Source organism: Fusarium poae, assembly GCF_019609905.1.
Source record: "Fusarium poae strain DAOMC 252244 chromosome Unknown contig_1, whole genome shotgun sequence".
Lineage (NCBI taxonomy): Eukaryota > Fungi > Ascomycota > Sordariomycetes > Hypocreales > Nectriaceae > Fusarium > Fusarium poae.
Genome location: NW_025408659.1, coordinates 510094 through 531437, shown reverse-complemented (window position 1 = coordinate 531437; position 21344 = coordinate 510094). Strand labels below are relative to the sequence as shown.

The 21344-nt window shown below is 50.1% G+C and overlaps 2 protein-coding genes across 2 annotated transcripts; one reads left to right on the top strand and one right to left on the bottom strand.

The window, feature by feature from the left end:
* Positions 1 to 1043: 1043 nt before the first annotated feature.
* FPOAC1_012971 (uncharacterized protein) lies at positions 1044 to 3599 on the top strand (the record flags this gene model as incomplete). Its single annotated transcript, XM_044857313.1, has 1 exon — positions 1044 to 3599. One exon carries the CDS (start codon positions 1044 to 1046, stop codon positions 3597 to 3599), a length of 2556 nt encoding a protein of 851 aa, XP_044701496.1.
* Positions 3600 to 9138: 5539 nt separating this feature from the next.
* Positions 9139 to 20013, bottom strand: FPOAC1_012970 (uncharacterized protein; the record flags this gene model as incomplete). Its single annotated transcript, XM_044857312.1, has 9 exons — positions 9139 to 9816; positions 11422 to 12243; positions 12291 to 13151; positions 13759 to 14436; positions 14487 to 15151; positions 15198 to 18353; positions 19221 to 19321; positions 19368 to 19572; positions 19623 to 20013. The coding sequence occupies 9 exons, from the start codon at positions 20011 to 20013 to the stop codon at positions 9139 to 9141; spliced, it is 7557 nt and encodes a 2518-aa protein (XP_044701495.1).
* Positions 20014 to 21344: the final 1331 nt, after the last annotated feature.

Here is a 21344-nt window from a genome sequence, read left to right as displayed (position 1 = left end):
TCAGGCCAGAATAGCCATAAACCGTTACTTTGCATGTGCCCAGTAAACGGTGGGCCTCCTGCAGTATAGTCGTATGATTTTACGACATTCCCCTTCTAGTAAATGCTTACTTCAACATATGACTGGCTAAAAGAAAGGTAATTACTACACCGGGGTGACAAAATGGCTACACCAGCGTGACTCTTACACAGGCGTCATTTCTACGGCTTCTGATTGGTCCATCCCTTTTTGTTAGTGCATTTAGCTTCTGTCAACACTGTGTGTAGTGTTGGAGAAATGGCAGGCAGCCACCTCAAGGAAAGATGTCTCACGATGATACCAGAACTGTCTGAACAGCCTCTCCTCATCAGGTATTAAGAAAAGGAGGGACTTCCTTCGATAGTAGGTAGAGGATAGCGAGATAGATAACTACCCTCTAGGGCATACTTGAATTGGCCTGGTTCTGCAGTGAAAACTAGACCTTGTTGTGATGTTCGCTTTAGAACTGGTTGACCCGATTGGTTCTTTACCAAAAGCAAGGACTTTTTAAGGGGGAGCTGCCTTCACCGCCTTTGCGTGGATGTACCTGTGGGTCGAAGGAAAAAACGAGCGAATCAGAAGCCATAAAAGAAACGCCTGCCTGTATAAGAGTGACGCCGGTGTAGCCATTCTGTCACGCCGGCGTAGTAATGGCCAAAAGAAAATCATTTACTCGTTGGCTAGCCGGGAGGAGTGAGACCAAAAGAACCAGTTGAAGTGGCACCAATCTCTGATGAAGTAGTATACATATCGGAGTGTCTATTCCGCGAACCAGGCCCTCACAGGGCGGGGCCAATCGGTTAAACAGCCTTACGGATCAAATCGGGGCGACGATTGCTGACATAATTTAGGCACCTAGCCCATGTATTGGCCGCCCTCGAAATGATTTCCGGCGGGTAACCCTTCGCAACGTAGTGTAGCTCCATTTTAATTAGCTCAAAACATCAAAACACAATACAAACGTTTACGACACAAATATCCACCCTTCGAAATCACTCCTCACCACGACATCAATCCTATATATCATGGATGCACCATCGAGTATAGAGGAATTGACAAGACTCCTACGAGAAGCTGAGCAGCGCGCGGAGGAGGAGCGACAACGCGCCGAGAGGGAACAGCAACGCGCCGAGAGGGAACAGCAACGCGCCGAGGGAGCAGAGAGAGAACGACAGGAGGAGCGACAACGCGCCGAGAGGGAACAGCAACGCGCCGAGGGAGCAGAGAGAGAACGACAGGAGGAGCGACAACGCGCCGAGAGGGAACAGCAACGCGCCGAGGGAGCAGAGAGAGAACGACAGGAGGAGCGACAACGCGCCGAGAGGGAACAGCAACGCGCCGAGAGGGAACAGCAACGCGCCGAGAGGGAACAGCAACGCGCCGAGGAAGCAGAGGAACACACACGACTCACGACGCTTGACGAATACATTGCAGCTTGCCATGATTCCGTCTTCTCTCGCTTCGCCATCGAAACAGATCCAAAACTGACCTCAAAGGGCCCGTTGACCAACCCGCGTAACAAGTGGTGTCCTAAAAACCTCAGGCCATGGCCCAACTTCCTTCATCAACAGAGGGTCACCTTCGGTACACTGCACCATTCATTTCCTACCGAAAGCCGCCTTTTCGAGAACCGAAACTTCCTGGCCGGCATGGGGAACCGGGTCTCCCAACGACCGATAGGAGACGAGAAGACGCTCGAATATTTCCTACATAATAGCGTGGAGGATCCGGTTAGGGCCATCGTACAACATCTTAAACAGGTCGAAGAGGTCGGCAGGGATTTTCAGATCGGAGATGGTGTCGTCTTTGAGAACCATCCCCATGCCCTCAGCGATGTTGCCGAAGAAGTGGTTGAGAGGGAGACCCCATCGACGCCGCCGCGGACGCCGGACCACGGAATAGATCTCAACCAGTTGCGGCCGGATCAAATCTGCGTCTATCGATCCGACAACACGCCGTCTTCCCAGCGCACAATGGTTTACGTTTCCGAGTACAAGCCGCCCCACAAGCTGACCGCTCCGCACCTTCGCCTCGGTCTCCGCCCCATGGACATCTACAGGGAAGTTGTGAACCGAAGGACGATTCCAACTTCTATTAACCCTGACGCGCGTTTCCAGTACCACGCGGAGAAGCTGACGGCATCTGCCATCACGCAGACGTATCACTACATGATTGAAAGCGGCCTTGGGTATGGTCTTCTTACTACTGGCGAGGCTATCGTGTTTCTCAACATCGACTGGGACGACGACCCTGAGACTCTGTACTATCATCTAGCAGAGCCTGGTCCGGAGGTGTCGGCACATCCAAACAACCTCCATATATGCACGGCTGTCGGTCAATATCTAGCGTTCACCCTCATGGCTCTCGGTGCGCCTGGAGAGCGACGGGAGATTAGCCAGGAGGAACGTCAAAAAGCTATGAATGGCTTGAAGAGGTGGTCTGAGGACTTCGAATCGACATTCCGTTCTATCCCAGAAAATGAACGATCGGTGTCGTCAGCCTACTCTCCTGGCCATGAACCTACCACCTACAAGGATGTCGATCGGTCGCCGGCCTTGCCGCGCAGAAGGACGCGTCGAACTGCCAAGTGCCAGATTGGCGAGGGGTCGTTGAGGAAGGACGGCAAGCCGGAACCATCTGATGACGAGTCGGCATCCAGGCCACCGGACACGCCTACGCCAACTGGACGAAACGCAAGACAAGGAACCAGGCGGAGCCGGCGACTGGCGTTGCGGCCGCCGCGCGGAGACGGCGAGCAGGGTCGGCAGTACTGTACGCAGAAATGTCTTCTCGGGATGGTCAAGGGTGGTTTTCTTGACCCAGAGTGCCCGAACGTGGCGCTTCACTGCGGGAGCTGCGCTACCGCCCGCGCACGTCATCCTGTCGACCACAAGGAGTGGCTTCGCCTACTCCGGAAGCAGCTGGAACAGTCTCTCGACGACGGGATCAGGCCATTGGGGGAAGGTGGTGCGCGGGGTGTGCTTTTCCAAGTGACCCTACTTGCTCATGGCTACACCTTTGTGAGCAAGGGCACGGTGCGGGCTTTCATCAAAGATCTCCAGCACGAGGCTGCTGTCTACGAGCGTCTCAAGCCAGTGCAAGGCGTCCACGTGCCCGTTTTCCTGGGTGCGGTTGACCTTCGATCGATGAACAAGACTTACTACTACGACCACCGGGTCTACGTGGTGCACTTGACATTTTTGTCCTGGGGAGGCTGCAGCGTCGACGGAGCGCAGAGGGCTGGCGGCATGAGCAGGTCGCTCGAAGACGAGGCCATTCGGTCCTTGAGAGCCATGCATCGAGAGCGCGTGGTCCACAAAGACGTGAGGCTCGCAAACATGTTATTCAATCCCGAGACCGGCGGGATTATGGTGATCGACTTTGAACGGGCTTTGCTGCTCAACCCGCCTCGACGTCCGCTGGCGCAGCTGGTGCCGAACAAGCGAGCGTGGCAGTCGGAGACGATGGATGGCAAGAAGGTAACTGGTGATTCGAGCAAGCGAAGTCGGTCAAGTCAAAGCTTTTTAGAGGATATCCGGTTGGCAAAGACGGCGTTCTTGGAGTGGAATGCTAAGCCATAGGACACGGATCGCGAGAGCACTTTGCTAGTAAATCTACAGTCAATCACCCTAGGAACTATTAAGAGGCGATTGAACAGTAATCGGCCACCAAAATGGATAATTTCGCTCAAAATTTGGACTTGAATCGAGTGGATTGGGGCCCGGCTGTTTATTGGCTGAAATTAACCTCAACCCCACACTTGGGGTTAGCGCGAAGCAGAGGTCCAGATCTGCCTTGCGGGGTCCGTCGGAATGAGGACATTGATAAAATTGCCAACAGACTCCTAGGCTTTTTCGGAAATGCAGGTGTTTGATGTACTTCGAAGATATTGGGGACAGATAGAGCAGTGGTAAGCCGGGGAGGTCTATATAGTGTGAGATTCCTTTGGGTCTAATCTCGACGGACTGCCAAAATATTGGTAGACAAACGCTCCGGATTCTTTTCGAGACTTCAGTTGCTGATTTAAGATCTCTGATCGAGGTGACCTGAGCTCTGTATCAGTGAGGCCTTACTAGATAACCTTCTGTCCCACTTGTTCCGGTGACAATGCACTAACAAAAGGAGATAAATTGGGGGAGTACCCAACATTTTCCATAATGATTCGTAGAATCTCGTTTGGCAGCTGCGAGATTGTGTCTGACATCTTCTCTTTGGTTCAGATAAGGCTCCTCGCGTCTTTTGGCAGCTTAAGAAACGAACAGGAATCAGGCTCTGTGTTGGGCCAGTTTTCAAAGCCAGAATGCGCTGTGTCGATCTAGGGTGGCCGGTGGCGTCGGCATTTATCCATGGCGAGCAATTATGATAGATCTCTGATATTTAGGAAGCGAGTGCCTAATACATAATGAAGATATGTGGGAGGTTGGAGCATAAAAGAAGATGTATAATGAGATTTGAAGATCCGCTATGTAAGTAGGGACAGGGCTAGAATGGCCGTAAACGTCTCTGTCAAATCTCGATGCTGGCCAAAAAATGACAATCAAAATGCGTCCAAAATCGACGACAGTAGAAGATGCGGATAAATAAGGCGTAAGGGTAGGCCAAAGCGTGAGGAATCTGCTGATATGCATCAATGCCATTTTAATGCTCGTTTGCGTAACTACTACTTTATTGCCATATTATTCGCAACACTGAGGACAGCGACGGTGGCGCGAACCTGACTGTGGGATGGAGCATAGCCTAGGGCCTCTTGCCGAAGTATCCAGGTAATGAATCATCCTGGCCTCTTGAGACTTGGATAACAGCCGGCCAGGATGGTTGACTTCAGATTTAGGCGGTATGCCTCTTAGTCGATCAGAAAGAGTGGTCTGGGGCATGCCATGCTTCTGGGCGACCTCATGTTGCGAGAGTCCATTATCTGTGACATCTAGTATGGCTTCGATAACATTATCCTTTGTATAAGGTAATTGAGGCATTTTCAGTATGGTTTTGGGAGGCTGGTGTAGATAAAAATCTGATGAGACTTGGCGGAGGGAGGCGTTTTGAGACATTTCGCATTAGTGCTGTACAGTCATACCGCAAGCGTCACTGGAGAAGGAATGTTAAAATATTACATCTTATGCAATTTTAAATACAGCAGCTATTTTCCCACACTAATAGCTTTACTTTTGGTCAAAGACTGTGCAAGTGAAAAATCGCATTTTGTATGGGAGACTATTTTTTTTGCTGACCGGTAGAGGGGTATGACCGAGTGAGAGGTACTGCATGGTATGTCTTTGGTTCAAGATCGCTGGCTGATAGAGCATATGGTGTCATGAGGCTGACGAGTAAGCACTTATCGTCTGGACTTGGCGATTTAGCAACTAGTCCAAATTTCGATCGCTGATGTAGTGTAGACTGAGGTATGGTGAGTTCCGGATGGTGTTGAGTGGCTGTGTGTGGGGCATTGTGTGTATCCACCACGACGTTGTCTTGCTCCCTCAGTTGGAATGGAGGAACAACTGTAATTGAGTCATGGATATTCTCTTGGCCTGGTGGCGCTGAGTGGTGACTCGTTGATGCGTCATTGTCTGATATAGTTTGTGAGGATATCTCGTGTTGAGCCTGTGTGGCTGAATTTGAGTTTGAATCGGTTGAAATAGAGTTTGATAGTTGTTGTTCTTTGGCTAGTGATGATGGTGTGGGTATCTCTGGATGACCCAGGGATGTTTAATACGCGTCTTTGTTGAACATTTCTTTTGATCTGACTTTTGTCTTCTAGTTTGTCTCATCAAAGATCACATTTTTTGTAATGAAGACTTGGTCGCCATCACTCAACAGGATGTAATTCCGTGATCCTTGGTATCCTAGAAGTCTGCATGGTCTTGTCTTCTCCTGCATCTTCTTTCTTCCTGCAGGGGGAATAAGCACAGACCCTCTGCTTCCAATTACTAAGGGGGGTTCAATCTGGCGACTACTAAACGCACAACCGGCTGTGCGATTAGACTGCTGATGTAATCAACAACAAGACACGCGATGCACGAAGGGATCAACAACAACACAACAACAGCTTTCTTGATGCCCAATGGGCCAATTAGACCTCAATTGAAGTTATTTATCTATCTATCGTGAAAATGGATTCATATGACCTCTTCTGTACGACTTTTTCGGCGTCATTTCCCCCCTCACAGAATGAACGCCATTTTTTCCCCAGTCCTGAACCTGAGTGGTATCCTGAGCCTGTTGGTGAAGGGGGTCTCTCTGAGGAGGAGAGGAAGTGGCTCGAGGCCGCTACTATTGAGACTATCGATCCAATGCTTGATGAGAGCTTCCCTGCTGATGCTCTTCCACCTGAAGATCAATATGAAAGCCGTGAAGCAGCCCGTGAAGCAGCCCGTGAGGCTATTAACAGCTGGGCAAAGAGTAGAGGATATGCCTTCGTGACGGGCCGGTCAGGAAAGACTCCCAATGGAAGGACTTGGGTGCATTTCACCTGTGACCGCGGTGCAGGTCGTATCACCACCATGAAGGAGGAAGATCGTAAACGCCGTACAGGTGCTCGCCGCACAGGCTGTCAGTTCTCGGTGATGGCAAAAGAGAGTCTTGATGGTGCTAATTGGGCTGTGAGGCATCGTGAGGGTCCTCAATATGCTTCTCATAATCATCCAAGGAGTCGAGGCGACGGCAGAGCGCATCCAGAGCACCGGAAGCTCTCTGAGGAGGAGCTTATAGAGATCCGGCGACTGATCCGGCGTGGTATTATGCCAAGGCAGATCACAAACCTCATGCGTGATAGCAGCCGGCAGACTGTCATCAAGCAGAAGGATCTATATAATGCTATCGCTCGAAGTAAGCAACAGCTTATGGAAGGCCAATCCTGTATGCAGGCCCTCGCTCAACAGCTTCAAGACCGAGGCTTCTGGAGCCGGATACAGCGTGATGACGATACCGGCAGAGTGAAGGCCGTGTTCTTTGCGCACCCTCGGTCTATTCAGTACCTCAAGACCTATCCAGAAGTGCTCATCATGGACTGCACCTATCGGTCTAATCGATACAAGATGCCACTTCTTGATATCATTGGTGTTGACTGTTGCGGCAAGAGCTTCTGTATTGCATTTGCCTTCTTGACCGGCGAGGCTGAACATGATTACGCCTGGGCACTCATGTGGCTAAGGCATATCTTCAACCTTCATCAAATCGACCTTCCTTCTGTGATAGTTACAGATAGAAGCCTTGCTTGTATGAATGCATTGGCCTCTTCAGATTGCTTCCCTGATATCCCTGCCTTGTTGTGCGTTTGGCATATTGATCGGGCTGTTAAGGCATATTGTTCACCTGCCTTCCTTCGAGATCATGATAACCTGCAGAGGCATGAAGATTGGGGGGCATTCTATGCTGCCTTTCGTGAGGTCATGTATGCACCAACGCAGACTATCTACTATGAGAAGCTTGATGATTTCAAGGAAAAGTATGCCCTTGATCACTCTCGTGAAGTCGGCTACATCTTGGAGGCCTGGATAACCCCATATAAGCATAAGTTTATCAAGGCATGGACTAATCAATATCGTCATTACGGTCAGACTGCAACTTCCCGGGTTGAGGGTATCCATCAATTGATCAAAAATGAGATTGATAGTGCATCTGTTGATCTTTTTGAAGCCTGGATGAAGATGACCCTTGTGATCGAGACCCAATGCGATCAACTAGACCAAATGCAGACCGATGAACACAGTCGACCCCCAGCAGATCTTGTTGGAGGTATATGGTCTGTTGTCCGTACTTGGATACCAAGTCAGGCTTTGCGGGAAGTCAACAAGCAAGTGAAGCTCTTGCAGAAGGAAGTCTCCCCTTGCACGGGGATATTCACGAAGACCCTAGGTCTTCCGTGTAGTCATACCATCCGGGCACTTATCAGGTTACGAAAGCCTCTGCAACTGCATCACTTTGCCCGTCACTATCAGATCCGGCGGCCAGAAATCCCTCTTGTCATACTAGAGCCGGCTAAGCAGTTTGATCGACTTGCAGCAAAGTCATCACAGGCTGAATCAAGCATACGGCGCGAGCCCTCGAGATTTGAGGTTGTCGAGAAGGAGCTACAAGGAAGGGCACCACCAAAGTGTACTGGCTGTGGTCAAGAGGGGCATAAGAGGAATTCCAAGATGTGTCCCTCACGACATGACTATCTCAAGGAGTCATCTTCTCAGCTTCCCTCTGTTCCGGAAGTCGTCCCCTCGGTTGAGCCTACCGTACAGCAACCCGTCCCTCAGTCACCGGGTCAGACGGTTGTATATACCACAACTCGTACGACAACAACACAGGTAGAGCAACGAACGATACAGATATCTTCGCCTTCCTCAACAGGGTCCCTCCTATACCTCCTCCCTCGCCGCCGCCTCGGCAGGTTACTCCATTGATGCATGACGACGGGCGTGTCATCTATAGCCGCTACAAAGCAGCTCGAGAAGAGTGGTATAGAGAGCAACCACCGCACCGCCAAACCGATAAGCTATATCGAAAGGCCAAGGGACTTCGTGCTCGCTACAACAAGGCCGAGAAAGCATATGTGTTATCAGATAGCCGGATGGGTAGGCACGTCAAGCGTAGGAACGGCTTAAAGCTGAGGGATTGGACCGATGAAGAGATAGCTGCTTATCTAGATTGGGATAAGGAAGAGGAAGAGAGGGCATATGAGAAAGAGGCGGCAAAACCACTGTATGATAGGAATAGGAATCTGAATTCGTATTGGGAGGAAGCAGCTGTGGATTTTCAGTCACGGGAGGCATTGTACAATCAATCGAATGCACCTGACTAGATTAATTATTTGCATTAAAGAGCGCAATTGATACATACCATTCGAAAGAGCGAAAAGAAAAAAAACCTGTATCTACGACTATATAGCTTGTATTATTATTATGTTGATACTTAATCTTTTCAATAAGTTATGAAGTGTATTCCACGGAGCCGGTGGTTGTGGATCCGGACCTACCCGGCACCGACAAAACACACTCCGCCGGTTGCATTACGAATGCAATTGAATAGGTAAATAACGGTAAATTAGACTCAATGACATATCAATAGAAAGCTCTTTTTTTCTCTATTTAACTAGCATAGCGGCAAAACTCAATGGTGGCAAAAACCTCTATTTCAAGAGTTTGATTGATTCGGCCGTGGCTGCCAATTTGTCACCGGGACCGTACCTGCAACACCTCTTCCTTGCCAAGTCCAATCCGCATAGCCGTTGCGAGATATATTCGAAATATGAAGCCCTGACTGCTGTATACCTTGAAGCCGGGGCTCAAAATGATTCATACCAATTGTAGCTGTAGGCCATTGATAGCCACTGACTGCAAAATTGGTATTGTAGTAGTTAGCATCCATTTGCTGCAGCCCGTTGTATGACCACGTCGGTAACTGTGCAGCAGCCGGGCGTTGCTGTTGACCTTGATACATGTTTTTCATGTATCCGAGATGCCAATTTCCTGATACCTCATAGCCCCAAGGCTGTACAGTTGCTTGAGCCGGTTGACCTTGAGGAATGTGACTTATCTGAGCCACCCATTGGCGAGCTGAAGGGTCTTGAGCATACAGCTGACGAAGATTTTGAGGGCCATTTGCATTAGTATGCGCATCTCGCCATTGCTGAACAGGATACAGGTTATAGCCTTCACGAGAGTAGTTAATTGGAAGCCGATTTTGAAGCGTATGAATCGTATTTTGCTGCAAAGGTTGAAGCACAAAAGGGTTTACTTGCTGAGCTCTTGCTTGGATAGCAGTAGCATCCTCAGCAATAGTAAATACAGGCCGTTGGTTGTTCATGTTGAGCTTCGTGAAGTAGTCAAGTTGTTAGATTGATATGAAAAGAGAGGGAGAGAAAGAAGCTATAAAGCCGAGATATATATATTCAAAAGGCATTACTGATTCAGTTACTCAATTGCTCAATAAACAGCTATTTTGCATACTATCACAGCTCATTAGCAACAATTGATCAGATAGATATAACATAAACTGCATCACTATCCTTCTAGCTGCAGTGTATCACATTGAGGGCTGACACCTATTATTCACGGTCTAGGTTGTGATAATAGATGTATTCAAGCATCAGGAACTGTAGCTGAACAGGCCTGCAGCTTGCAGAAGCTTTGAATAGCTTCATTTATTGAAGGAAGGTTGATTTACTTGGTCAAGTGGTGATAGCCTCACATCGTTGTTGATTACATCAGCAGTCTAATCGCACAGCCGGTTGTGCGGTCTTATTGCACAGCCGGTTGTGCGTTTAGTAGTCGCCACCTTGGCTGTGTCTGATGACTAATGTGGCCTGCTGGATCCCGGTCTGTTAACTTCAATTGATCAATTGACTCAAACTTCAAACCAGTCGCAATGCCGCAAAAATGATTTTCGAAGGCTGGCAAGCCATATATAAGCTTCCCTCAAAGTAATGAATCGATGCATCTACTTGAAATGCATTTTAGCGATGAAAACCTATGGGTGACCTGAATCCGTTGGGGTGCAATGGATTCAGGTCGTCATTTCATTAGCGCCTTTTTTTTTACTATGGGAAAGCCATTGGATTCAGAGCTGAATCCGCCATGCAGCTGGGATAGAAGCCATGTAGCGGGGCAACACCGCTGCAATTTGACGTTAGCTCCGCGTTCGTGCTACCGCACCCCTGCCGGGAGCTAAAAACACGGGTTCACCTGCCTACCCTATATCTCTACTCTTTACTCTATAATTATTTTAATACCTTGTACCCCACTCTTTATTTTAACCTCTTTTCACTACCCTACATCCCCACTGTTTTACTACTCTTTACTCTTATATATTATTTTTCCTTTACTTTATATATATTTTATATTATTTCTCCTTTATTACTTACTATTCTTCTACTTCTGTTACCCCTCTAATTGTCTTGTCTACTTATTCTTATATATTAAATACTCTATACTTGTATTAACTTCTTCTCTTACAACTTAACATATATACAACCCGACACATCCGATTCGTCTGCATCCCTCCCCACTCAACCAAACCCCCTAACCACTTATATATACTATCCGTCGTGAACCCATCACCAATATCAACCCCGTCCGCTTTCATCATGCCTAATATCTCATCCGCCCACTCCTCACCCATTTGAATCCTCAACCCGACATATATCCGAACCAATAACCCTATATACTGACATTCTCTCCCATATATCTTCTTAAACCGTCGTCCATCATCATCTGCTACCTCCCATACCCGACATATCCTCTGCGGCAAACCACAACCAAAATAACCTGAAAAATCCTTAAACCTTTTCCCTTTAAACATCTGCTTTTCAACTTCCTCAACACCTTCCACAAATAATTCCCATGCTTCCGACCCTTTCATCGGACATGCATCTAATGCATGCTGAACCTCGTCCTCGCTCCCTCCCACTTTGCATACAATGCAACGCCCGCTCCAATCGTCTAACTCCGCCTCGAAATCTGCCGCGTCCTCTGCTTCCTTCATTACCCGTGCTACCTGCTCCATCTCTGCCCACTGAATTGACCTTTTGCTCCTCTCATAATCTGCCTCAACTGCTGCTGCTGCCCTCGCCAACTCCTCTTCCTCTTCACTCTGTATGCTGACCCATGATGTACCTCTCCTTGATACTTGTGCTTCCATCCGCAATGCACGCTCCCTACACACATCGCAACGCTCTTCTTCACCTACTTCACACCCTACCCGTCCCATAAACCCATCCATCTCGCGGTCTAAAACCTCACGCCGGCACTCCTTGCCTTCTACAAACTCCACAACGTCTTCCTCCCACTCATACGCCTGCTTGCTGACCGCACCCTCCTCACTGACACCATTGTCCCCGCCTCGATCTCTCTCCTCTCTCCTCTTTGTCCAAATCTCCTGCTGTTCTTTCATCCATGAACTCTGCACTACGACAACGGACTCGCTCCTCTTTCCATCCCGCCCCCCTCGACCGCTTTCCTGGACAAAATCTCGTAATCTGCGCGGCATTCCCGCATGAACTACTAACCTGACGTCCGGCACATCAACCCCTAATCCCAATGCGTTTGTCGCGACGATCCAACCGGACTTTCCCCCAACACTTGTTCTCCACTCCTCCATCCATCTTGCTTTATCCTCCGCACTTCCCGCCTTGTTCCAATACCCAACACAATCTAATGATGCTGCGATCTTCTTCACCCTCTCGATTGTGCCTCCATATATAACCACTTTTCCCTCATTGTGATTTACTTCTGTCCACGTCTTTACAACTTCACAAACACGCTCTATAACCTCATCCTCCTCTTCACCTTTGTTGTTCTTTTGCTGCTGATCCATTCTGCTTCCATCGTCTTGCCCCTTCCTGCGCCGATCGCTGACCACCACTGCGGCGGCCTACTCCTTCCCCCCTCCCTATCCTCAATGATCTCCACCCGGTACTCAATATTCCGCCGTGTCGTTCGTTCTCGGAATAAACGCACGCGTTCGGCTTCAAACCCTAACTGTGCATATAACAACCGCTCTTCTGTCCTCTTCAATGTCGCCGTTAAACAAATGACCTGTAACCCGAACTCCTGTAATGCTGACCCCAACTGCCCAATCCGCGGCCGGAATGTTTTCGTCCACTCCAATGCCGTGTGACACTCATCCACCATGACCCGGTCTAACTTTTCCTGCCCATGCATTCTCTCCACGAATGATCGGAACCCTTTCGTCACGGCCGATTCCGGCGTCACGAACACCAATGATGCACCCCGTTGCACTCCCCGGCTCTTCCACACATATCCGTCAATCCCCATCTTTCTGCACCGCTCCTCCATGTCGTTCTCTAATGCCACTAACGGCGTCACCACAATTGTCATGCCGTCCGGCGTGCAAAACGCCGGCAACATGAATGTCAAACTCTTGCCACCTCCGGTCGGCGTTATCTGCACAATCGGCCCATCCCCGCGCACCACGGTTCGGATTACGGCCTCCTGCAACCCTCGAAACTCGGCTGACTCGCCCATCATCTGCTTTAACTGCCCTCTCATATCGGCCCTATGCAATCGCTCGAACCGCCGCCTCCGTATCTCTTCTCGCTCTATTTCAAACTCTATCTGACCTCGCTTCAATCCCATCCCGCCACTGCGCTCTACGCGGTCTTCGGCCCTAAACCCAAAAAACGCATGCTATCTCATGCTGACTTTTTGAAACTCATCCCTCCCCCTAACCATTACATACATCCCTCCCCCCTGACCATCACATACATCCCTCCCCCCTAACCATTACATATATCCCTCCCCCCTGACCATCACATACATCCCTCCCCTAACCATCACCCCCTCTAAACATTTACCCCTAACTATTCTCCCTGCCTATCTCTCCTTTATCCTCATCACTACTTAATATAACCCGCTTGCCTGTATCCTCCCTCCTGCTTGTCCTCCTTACATAACCAACTTCCCAAACTATGTAAATAACATGCTGTATATTATGTAATCCTAATCTAATCTCCCTTTCTTTCCCTATACTCTATTCCTATTTGCTTTTTTTCTGCACTGCCTGTATAATTCTATGAAATCCCTGACATAACCTATTTGTCTCTAAATGCCCCCATTGAACTTTCTCCCCTAACCATTTCATTAATCCCTTCTCATATACTACCTTATCCTCTGACTCTTGCCACTCATAATCTCGTGCTGCATCTAACTCCCCGACCACTGCATCTGCTATGTCGGGATGCATCCGACCGACGGCTGCCCATACACATACCAATACGCCTGCATATTGACATACCCCATCCTTCTTTAACTTGAATCTTCCTTGATCGTTGTCCAACGGCTCCCAATGTGTGCAAATCGCTTGCGGCATGCCACACCAAAAACAACCGGAATGATCCGCCATGACCCCTTTTGTAAACATGCTTTTCTGCCACTTCTCTTCCGCTCGCGCCATGTCATCCCACCATCTCTTGTCCCATAACGGGCACTCATCTCTCCTGTGTAATTGATCTTCCTCTATAACGCCTGTTGCCATGAAACAACCTATGCACCGGCCGACCATATGTCCCAACTCTTGCTCGAATGTCTCCACCTCCTGATGGATGCGTATCTCGTCTTGCCTCGCCTTGAATTGCTCGTATCGTATGCTCCGCCCGGCCTGCTCAAATCGTGCCTGGATCTCTCCTTCTGTTACCTGTCCTCCATATTGATCTGCCATTTCCATGCCTTTCCCACTACCTGTGTCCTCGTTCTCAACCCACGATATATCCGCTTCAAACATCAACTGATCTCTCTGTCGCCGGCATATATCGCATATCTCTTCCACCTTGTCGTCGCAACCCGCGCGATCCAATCGACCATCCATCATCTGATCCAATACCACACGGCGACACCACTTTCCGCTGATAAACCTCTCTACCGCCGCCTCTTTCGGCGGCCAACTGCTGCTTATCGTCGCCCGTGCTCGCTCGACCTTCTTTTGTCGGCCTTATCCTCTCGTTCTCTTCCCTTCGGCCGGCATACCACGACAATTGCTTCACTCGGCTCACCGTCTCTTCCCGCCCGTCCGCTCTCTTGCACGTAATCCCGTAATCGACTCGGCATGCCGGCGTGTATGACCAACCGAACGTCTGGCACGTCTATGCCTAACCCCAACGCATTTGTCGCCACAATTAAATGCCCACCTTCGATCCACATTCGTAATCGTTGCTCCTTACCGACTGCTGTATCTACTTTTGAATGATATACATCGCACTCCAACCTTTCCCCCAACCGCTCAACCCGTTCGATCGTGCTTGCATATACGATAACTCGGCCGTTACTGTGTTGATATAACCAATCTCGTACCGTCTTGACAACCTGCCTGTCTTCTGCATCCTCTTCCGGCCCGACTTCCTGATTTTTATACCCCCCTCCCCCCTGCTGTTGACGTCGTTTCGGCTGTGGCGGTGTCGCCTGCGCTTCGACTACCCTATACCGAATATTCGGCCGCGATGTTGGCGATCGGAATATCTTCACACGGCTTGCCGGCAACTTGACGACCTCGCAAAACCTCTCTACCTCGCCGGGCGGTAATGTGGCCGTTAAAAAAACCTTTTGCACACCCCATTCGTTCAAAACCTGACCCAACTCCATCATCTGCGGTCGAAATCGGGCGGTGCTGTCCAACATTGTGTGGCACTCATCCACTACAACTCGTGTGGCACTCATCCACTACAACTCGGTCTAATGCACACCGTGCTTGTAATCGGTTTACGAAATCGCCAAACTCCTTCGTCACCGCTGACTCGGGCGTCACGAATATAATTGGGGCAATCTGGTGTCCCTCGCGGCTCTTCCAACTATATGTCCCGATTTTGCTCTTATCACAACGACCGTGTAAATCATCCCGTAATGAAATCAACGGCACGATCACGATTGCCGTCCCGCCGTTGTCGTTGGCACAATATGCTGGTAATAAAAACGACATACTCTTGCCCTCACCTGTGCCTGCGATCTGGATAATCGGACTCTCGCCCCGTATGATCGCCCGGATCACCGTCTCCTGCTGACCACGGAACGCCGCCGACGGCCCCATCATCTGCCGTAACTGACCGGCAATATCGACCTGCTGCAATCGTCTGAACCGCTGCATCCGATTATACTCACGCTCCGTGTCATACGGGGCTCGTTTTCGCCGGGTTGCGGCCGACGCCCCACTCTCCTCGCTGTCCTGGAACTCGAACAAACGGTGCCACTGCCTGCTGACGGCTCGGAACTTGTCCCGCATCGATGCCGTGCTGAACAATCCCTGCTGCAACTCGCGTGCGTATACCATGCCCGCCACGTGCGTTCCGTGCCCGGCTTGCAAATCCACCGGGTTGTCATCCAAATCGTCATCTTCATCCTCCCCATCCAATGTCGACTCTTTAAATGCACCGTTCAAATACCGACGGGCTATGGCGATCGCAATCTGCCTCCATGAACTGATACCTAACGTCACGCCTAATAATCGCCTGCTGTGCCGTTGGATGATTCGACGGACCCGGTCTGATGTCCACTTCCGCTCCTGCACCCAGCTCTGGAACCCAATATCATCGGCGTTCGCGGGGTTATCGGGGTCATGCGGGTTCTCTGTACTACCTCCGCTGTTATCATCGTCTTCTTCATGCATGCCGCCGCCATTCTGACTGTGCCTCTCCAATGCCGCTCGTCTTGCCTCCCTCTCCTCTACGATACTGCCTTCTGCCTTGCGTACCACTTCATCCGGCCACATGAACGGGCTGCGGATACCGGCATCTTTGACGATACCCTGAACCTGCTGCCAAAATGGCAAAACCAACCATAAATACCACACCAATAACTCTCCCACGGCATGCGGTAAATACCGGTGAATCACCTTGGCCTGACCCGTCAACCGGAATCCCTTGTGATATAACGTGACCACGCACATCATGCCGTTGTGCGCCAATATGTTCCTGACCCCTCCATTCATGGTGTTCTGGTGCCGGATGCCCGACATCTCGGGTATCCGTGCTGGCTGGCTCATCATGTACATCAACATGAACATTCGTTCCATGAACCCGTTGAATGTCTGGCCATATGACTGTACCGCCCGGGCCTGGAATGGCTTTCCGTCCCTTCTGCCGTTGTCGATCCACACCTTGCGTCGTGCCTGGCCCTGCCCGTCCGGTTGTGTATCGGTGATCTGGTTCATCACCCAATTCTTACCTCTCTTTACCCACTCGCGGTTCCGTTCATCGGTCAAAAATGAATACCCCATCCGGTCCTCACTGTGATCGTCCTCCACCTCCTTCCACGGGATTCGCGGTAACTGGTCCACGTCTTCCACCATCGTCAACGTCGCTAAATGCTCCCTCGCCTCCCTCGTCAATGCATGCAACATCTCGGTCAACGCGGCCATCCGGAACCGTGTCTTTCTATACGTGATATGGTCGCCATCCCAATCCACGGTTCCGCCTGCTGGCGTGTTGAACCGAATATACATGCCGTACGTGCGTGCCTCGTATATCCAATCCATCGGCGTCGGCTCGGCGTATGTCTCCTTCGATGTCACCGTCATGAACCTCTGCACCTTCTCACGCACGATCCGGACCATGCTGGTCGCCTCCTCCTCGGCCTCTTCCTCACCTAAACCCTTCTCCTGCTGTAATCGGGCCACCTCTTCCTTCCTCTCCCGATACGACTGATACACGACCATGGCCCGCGCTACTTTGATCACGGCTGAATACATGGGCGTGTAATCCATCACATCCATCCATCCACCGTCTTTGCGGATGCCCAGCACGGCCAACCCACTGATAATACCACTGCGGTATTCACCTGCCGTTAACCTGTGATCCAACAATGCCATAACGACCTGCAGCGTCAACTCGTCCACGCGCTCCTCATCTAATGGATTGGCTTCGGGGTCTTCAACATACTCCTCTATTAACTCCGTCAACTCGTCCATCGTATCCCCCTGTCGTTTCGTTAATCGGAACCCGGGCCTCTCGTTGTCCTCCATGGTCTCGGCACGGTATACATAACATATCAACTTGACCCAAACTGCTGTGTACCGTGCCCACGTGTCTTCTTCGACTCGGTTGTCGAATGGCCGCCGCGGCTTCTTGTCTACCTCCTTCCGTTGTACTTCGAATAATGCCTGGCTGCCGACCGTGCTGGGCGTGGCTGTAATCCGTGCCTGCAACATGACCCGCATGATACTGTCCTGGATCAACTGTAAAACATGCTCTTCTTCGCCGACCGGGTCTGTCAACTGTCTCATGGCTTCCGGATCTAAACCCTGCAAATGGTCGGCCCATCCTACACGCTCTAACCACGCGTTCGCATCTGTCTTTGCGTCGGCGGCTTTGATGCACTCTCTATCCTCTCGCTCGAACTGCTCTTGCTTCTGCTCCATGGCACGCACCGTCCGCTCCATCATGGCGGCCTCACCGGCCGTCTGGGTGGCCGGCGCCCCAAACCCGACCTCGAACCAACTACTGGCCGGCCCGTTGCTGAAAAGCCGCTGGCTTTGGACGCCGGTGCGCCATGGGACCAGCTGGGCCTGTATCCTCCGCGTTTGCTGACTTCCGCCTCTCCCGCGCGGGTTACTCCAACCGTGTTCCTTACGGTAATGCTCCTGCATGCCTCGCGGGGTGCCAACTACGGTCCAACACCCTTCCTCGCCACAACCTAAGTTATCGGGGACCGGCGGGTGGATATATGGGATCGGGTCGGTCGTCGGCGGTGGCGTTGGCCACGTTAACAACCCTCTTCTGTCATCAATCATGCCGGGCAAATCCCTGACTTGCTGGGTAATCTCTCTTCTGACTGCTGCTTTGATGCTCTTATGGTGCTTCTTTAAATGCGATTCAACCTCCTTGGTGACATATGCATAACGGCATACTGTACAAATCACAAATGGGTACTCGGTTAATTTAATAAATGGTAACATTGTGGCTGGATGTCTTTGGTTTTTATCTGATATGGATGGCTGGTTGTTTTTCTAACTATTTACTTATCCTCCTTGGACCCCTGTTAAACTTACCTCTGCTGTTGCTATGATACAAAACCTTAATTGTTGTCTGCCTCTTTACCCTTGCCTTGACCTCATGGATGACTAATGGCTACTGCTGAACCTTGGCTGTGTCTGATGACTAATGTGGCCTGCTGGATCCCGGTCTGTTAACTTCAATTGATCAATTGACTCAAACTTCAAACCAGTCGCAATGCCGCAAAAATGATTTTCGAAGGCTGGCAAGCCATATATAAGCTTCCCTCAAAGTAATAAATCGATGCATCTACTTGAAATGCATTTTACTGATAAAAACTTATGGGTGACCTGAATCCGTTGGGGTGCAATGGATTCAGGTCGTCATTTCATTAGCGTCTTTTTTTTTAATATGGGAAAGCCATTGGATTCAGAGCTGTATCCGCCGCGCAGCTAGGATAGGCGATGATTGCGAACCAAGTGCTGATACCCCGTCCTCATTCTACATCAAGACGCTTTCTTTGTCAATGATTTCTCAAGTCACATTCCACATGGTTACAGCACTGAGCCTAGCCGGTCTAAGAAATAAGGGTTAATTCTCGCCGGTCAAATCAATCTCAAGCCCGCCATCACTACGTATTTTACAAGGATATTTGATGCCTTCAAAAGAAAGGTACGATTGGCAAATATGACGAGAACCGTACGGGATAACACCCTGGCTGACAAGCGCATCTAGAAAACACATGAATATGTGTATCCCTGACCAGAGCGATCCCACTTACCATAAGGTCGATAGTAGAAGTGATAGTCTCCAGCGCAGCATTGAGGCGTGAGTTTAATATTGCGCACCTTGGGAGTTCTGGCGTTTCTGATACGCTTGCAGCTAAGGCAAGTTAGAACAAGCTTTGTATTTTGGAAGATAGGCCAACCGAGTCCCATGACGGACAGCAGGATCGCTGCGGACACGAGCTTTTTGGGAGAAGACGAGTGAAGGTTCGTTTGCGTTAACCCTTCTATTTTCATGGCCTGTCTTGGACTCTGTTTGTTTCGCGAACGATACCGCTACCCGGATCTCCCCCACGAAAGGTAAACGCTTGATGTCGCGGTCGGTTGTCTTGCAATCAGCTTTCTCGTCTGCAAAAGGTCAATACTTGACTGAAGGCAGGCCTTGGTAGAATACAAACTGGATGATAAGTTCTGGAAGGTCAGACGTTCGGAGTAAGATGTACCGTTTTCTGCCGTAGTGAGACGATAGGAAATACTACCGATATAGTCGTTCGTGCCCTTCAAACTATCCCTGTGCACAGATTTACCAACAAAGAATTTTCCATCAACGTAAAGGTCAAAGGCTAAGTGGTTTGCGTTTTCAGGAAGCTTAAAGGTCGGTGATATTCTGTATTGGATGAAGTAGGTGCTGACTGCCTTGGACTCGATATAGCATTGTTCGGTGGGAATGCCCTTGCATGGTTCAGAACCGGCAGTTCTCGATGTCCGGTGAAGACAAGTGTATTCGGTAGCGGGGTCTTTGTCAACAAAAACGGTGACCGAAAGGCCTAAAACCTTGGGAATAATCATCATGTATGAGGGATAGAAAAGGAGCAGTTGCCTGCAAAGTAATGGGAGTCGTGGACGACCTTGGCGCCGTGGATTGGCAGGTGAGCTTAGAAAAATGAAAGTTTGTAGTTGCAATGTCTTGCGGAGACCAAAGGCGAAAAGGCAAACAGAGATTGGTATGTTCAGGTTAGAATTCCCGATATAGAGAACCTCATGTGCCTGGAGTGGAAGGCAAACGCGTCAATCCAAAGTTGAGAAAGGGGCATTATATAGGGAGCCTGACACAACTCTCCATCACAGCTGCCGTGCACGATCCAGCAACTTCTCAGTGAATTGAACCTTATGATAGGCAGTCTCCAAAGCGGTTAGGTATCGCTGTCCATTTCCTTGAACCGCTTTTCCGCCTCTGCCGAAGATCCGTGCTTCCATCCTCCCAAGCACAGCCTGCAGCTTAGTTGTGGTGCTATTACGCCCAGTCTCAGGATTCTGGAGATGTCGCTACAGCGAAGGGGTGGGCGTGCTCGGTGGCGTAGACGCTACCTTGTCGTATGTCGGAGGCAGCTGTCCAGTCTGAGCAGAGAGAGAGCGACAAACCACCTTGGCTCCATTCCCACCATAGAGGTTGGACAAGTCATGCTGTCAGCTGCGAAGACCGCTGTGAGCTGATTTGTACAGACTCTGCCTACATGTGCGATTGATCGACTGCAGGTAGTTATCTCACAGCACAACTCCTTGGGCGTAGACGGATAGGGCGTTGTATCGGAGAGTTAACAGACAGCATCGATGATACTTCCAGATGGACCGCGACCTGGTATGAGAGGGCTAATCGGCGTTGTTGGGGACGGGGGATGTCTCCGTGTATTTGATCTTGATCGGTATGCTCGGCTCAACGGATGCGCGCGTCGTATCAAAGCGTGTCATATCGAATCGTGTCGTAAGGGTGATGTTACTGTACGAGGGTCGGGCTTGGTCAAAAAAGCGTCGCGTCGCCCCGTTGTCAACTAATGACAGCGGGCATCGTTCAATTGATCTTGGTGTCTAGTGAGTCTATCCTCAACAAGATAGTAGGGTCGACTAAACGAGTTCCAGGCTTACCATGTCACTCGGGAATATCGCGGCTTACAACAGAACCGGGAGAATCAGCTCCGTCGATACGCGACCCATGGCCTCCAGACCATAGCTGGCAAGACTGAGTCAAGTCCATTGAACAGTCCTTGGTTGTTCCAATGGAGGGGGCAGATGAGAAGTTGCTGGCCCGAAGGGAACAAGCGACGTTTTTTTTTTTTTTTGACAGCCTGTAGTGACGGTTCACCGGCTTCCTGCGTGTCTGTGTTGTGCTGAACATTGGCGAT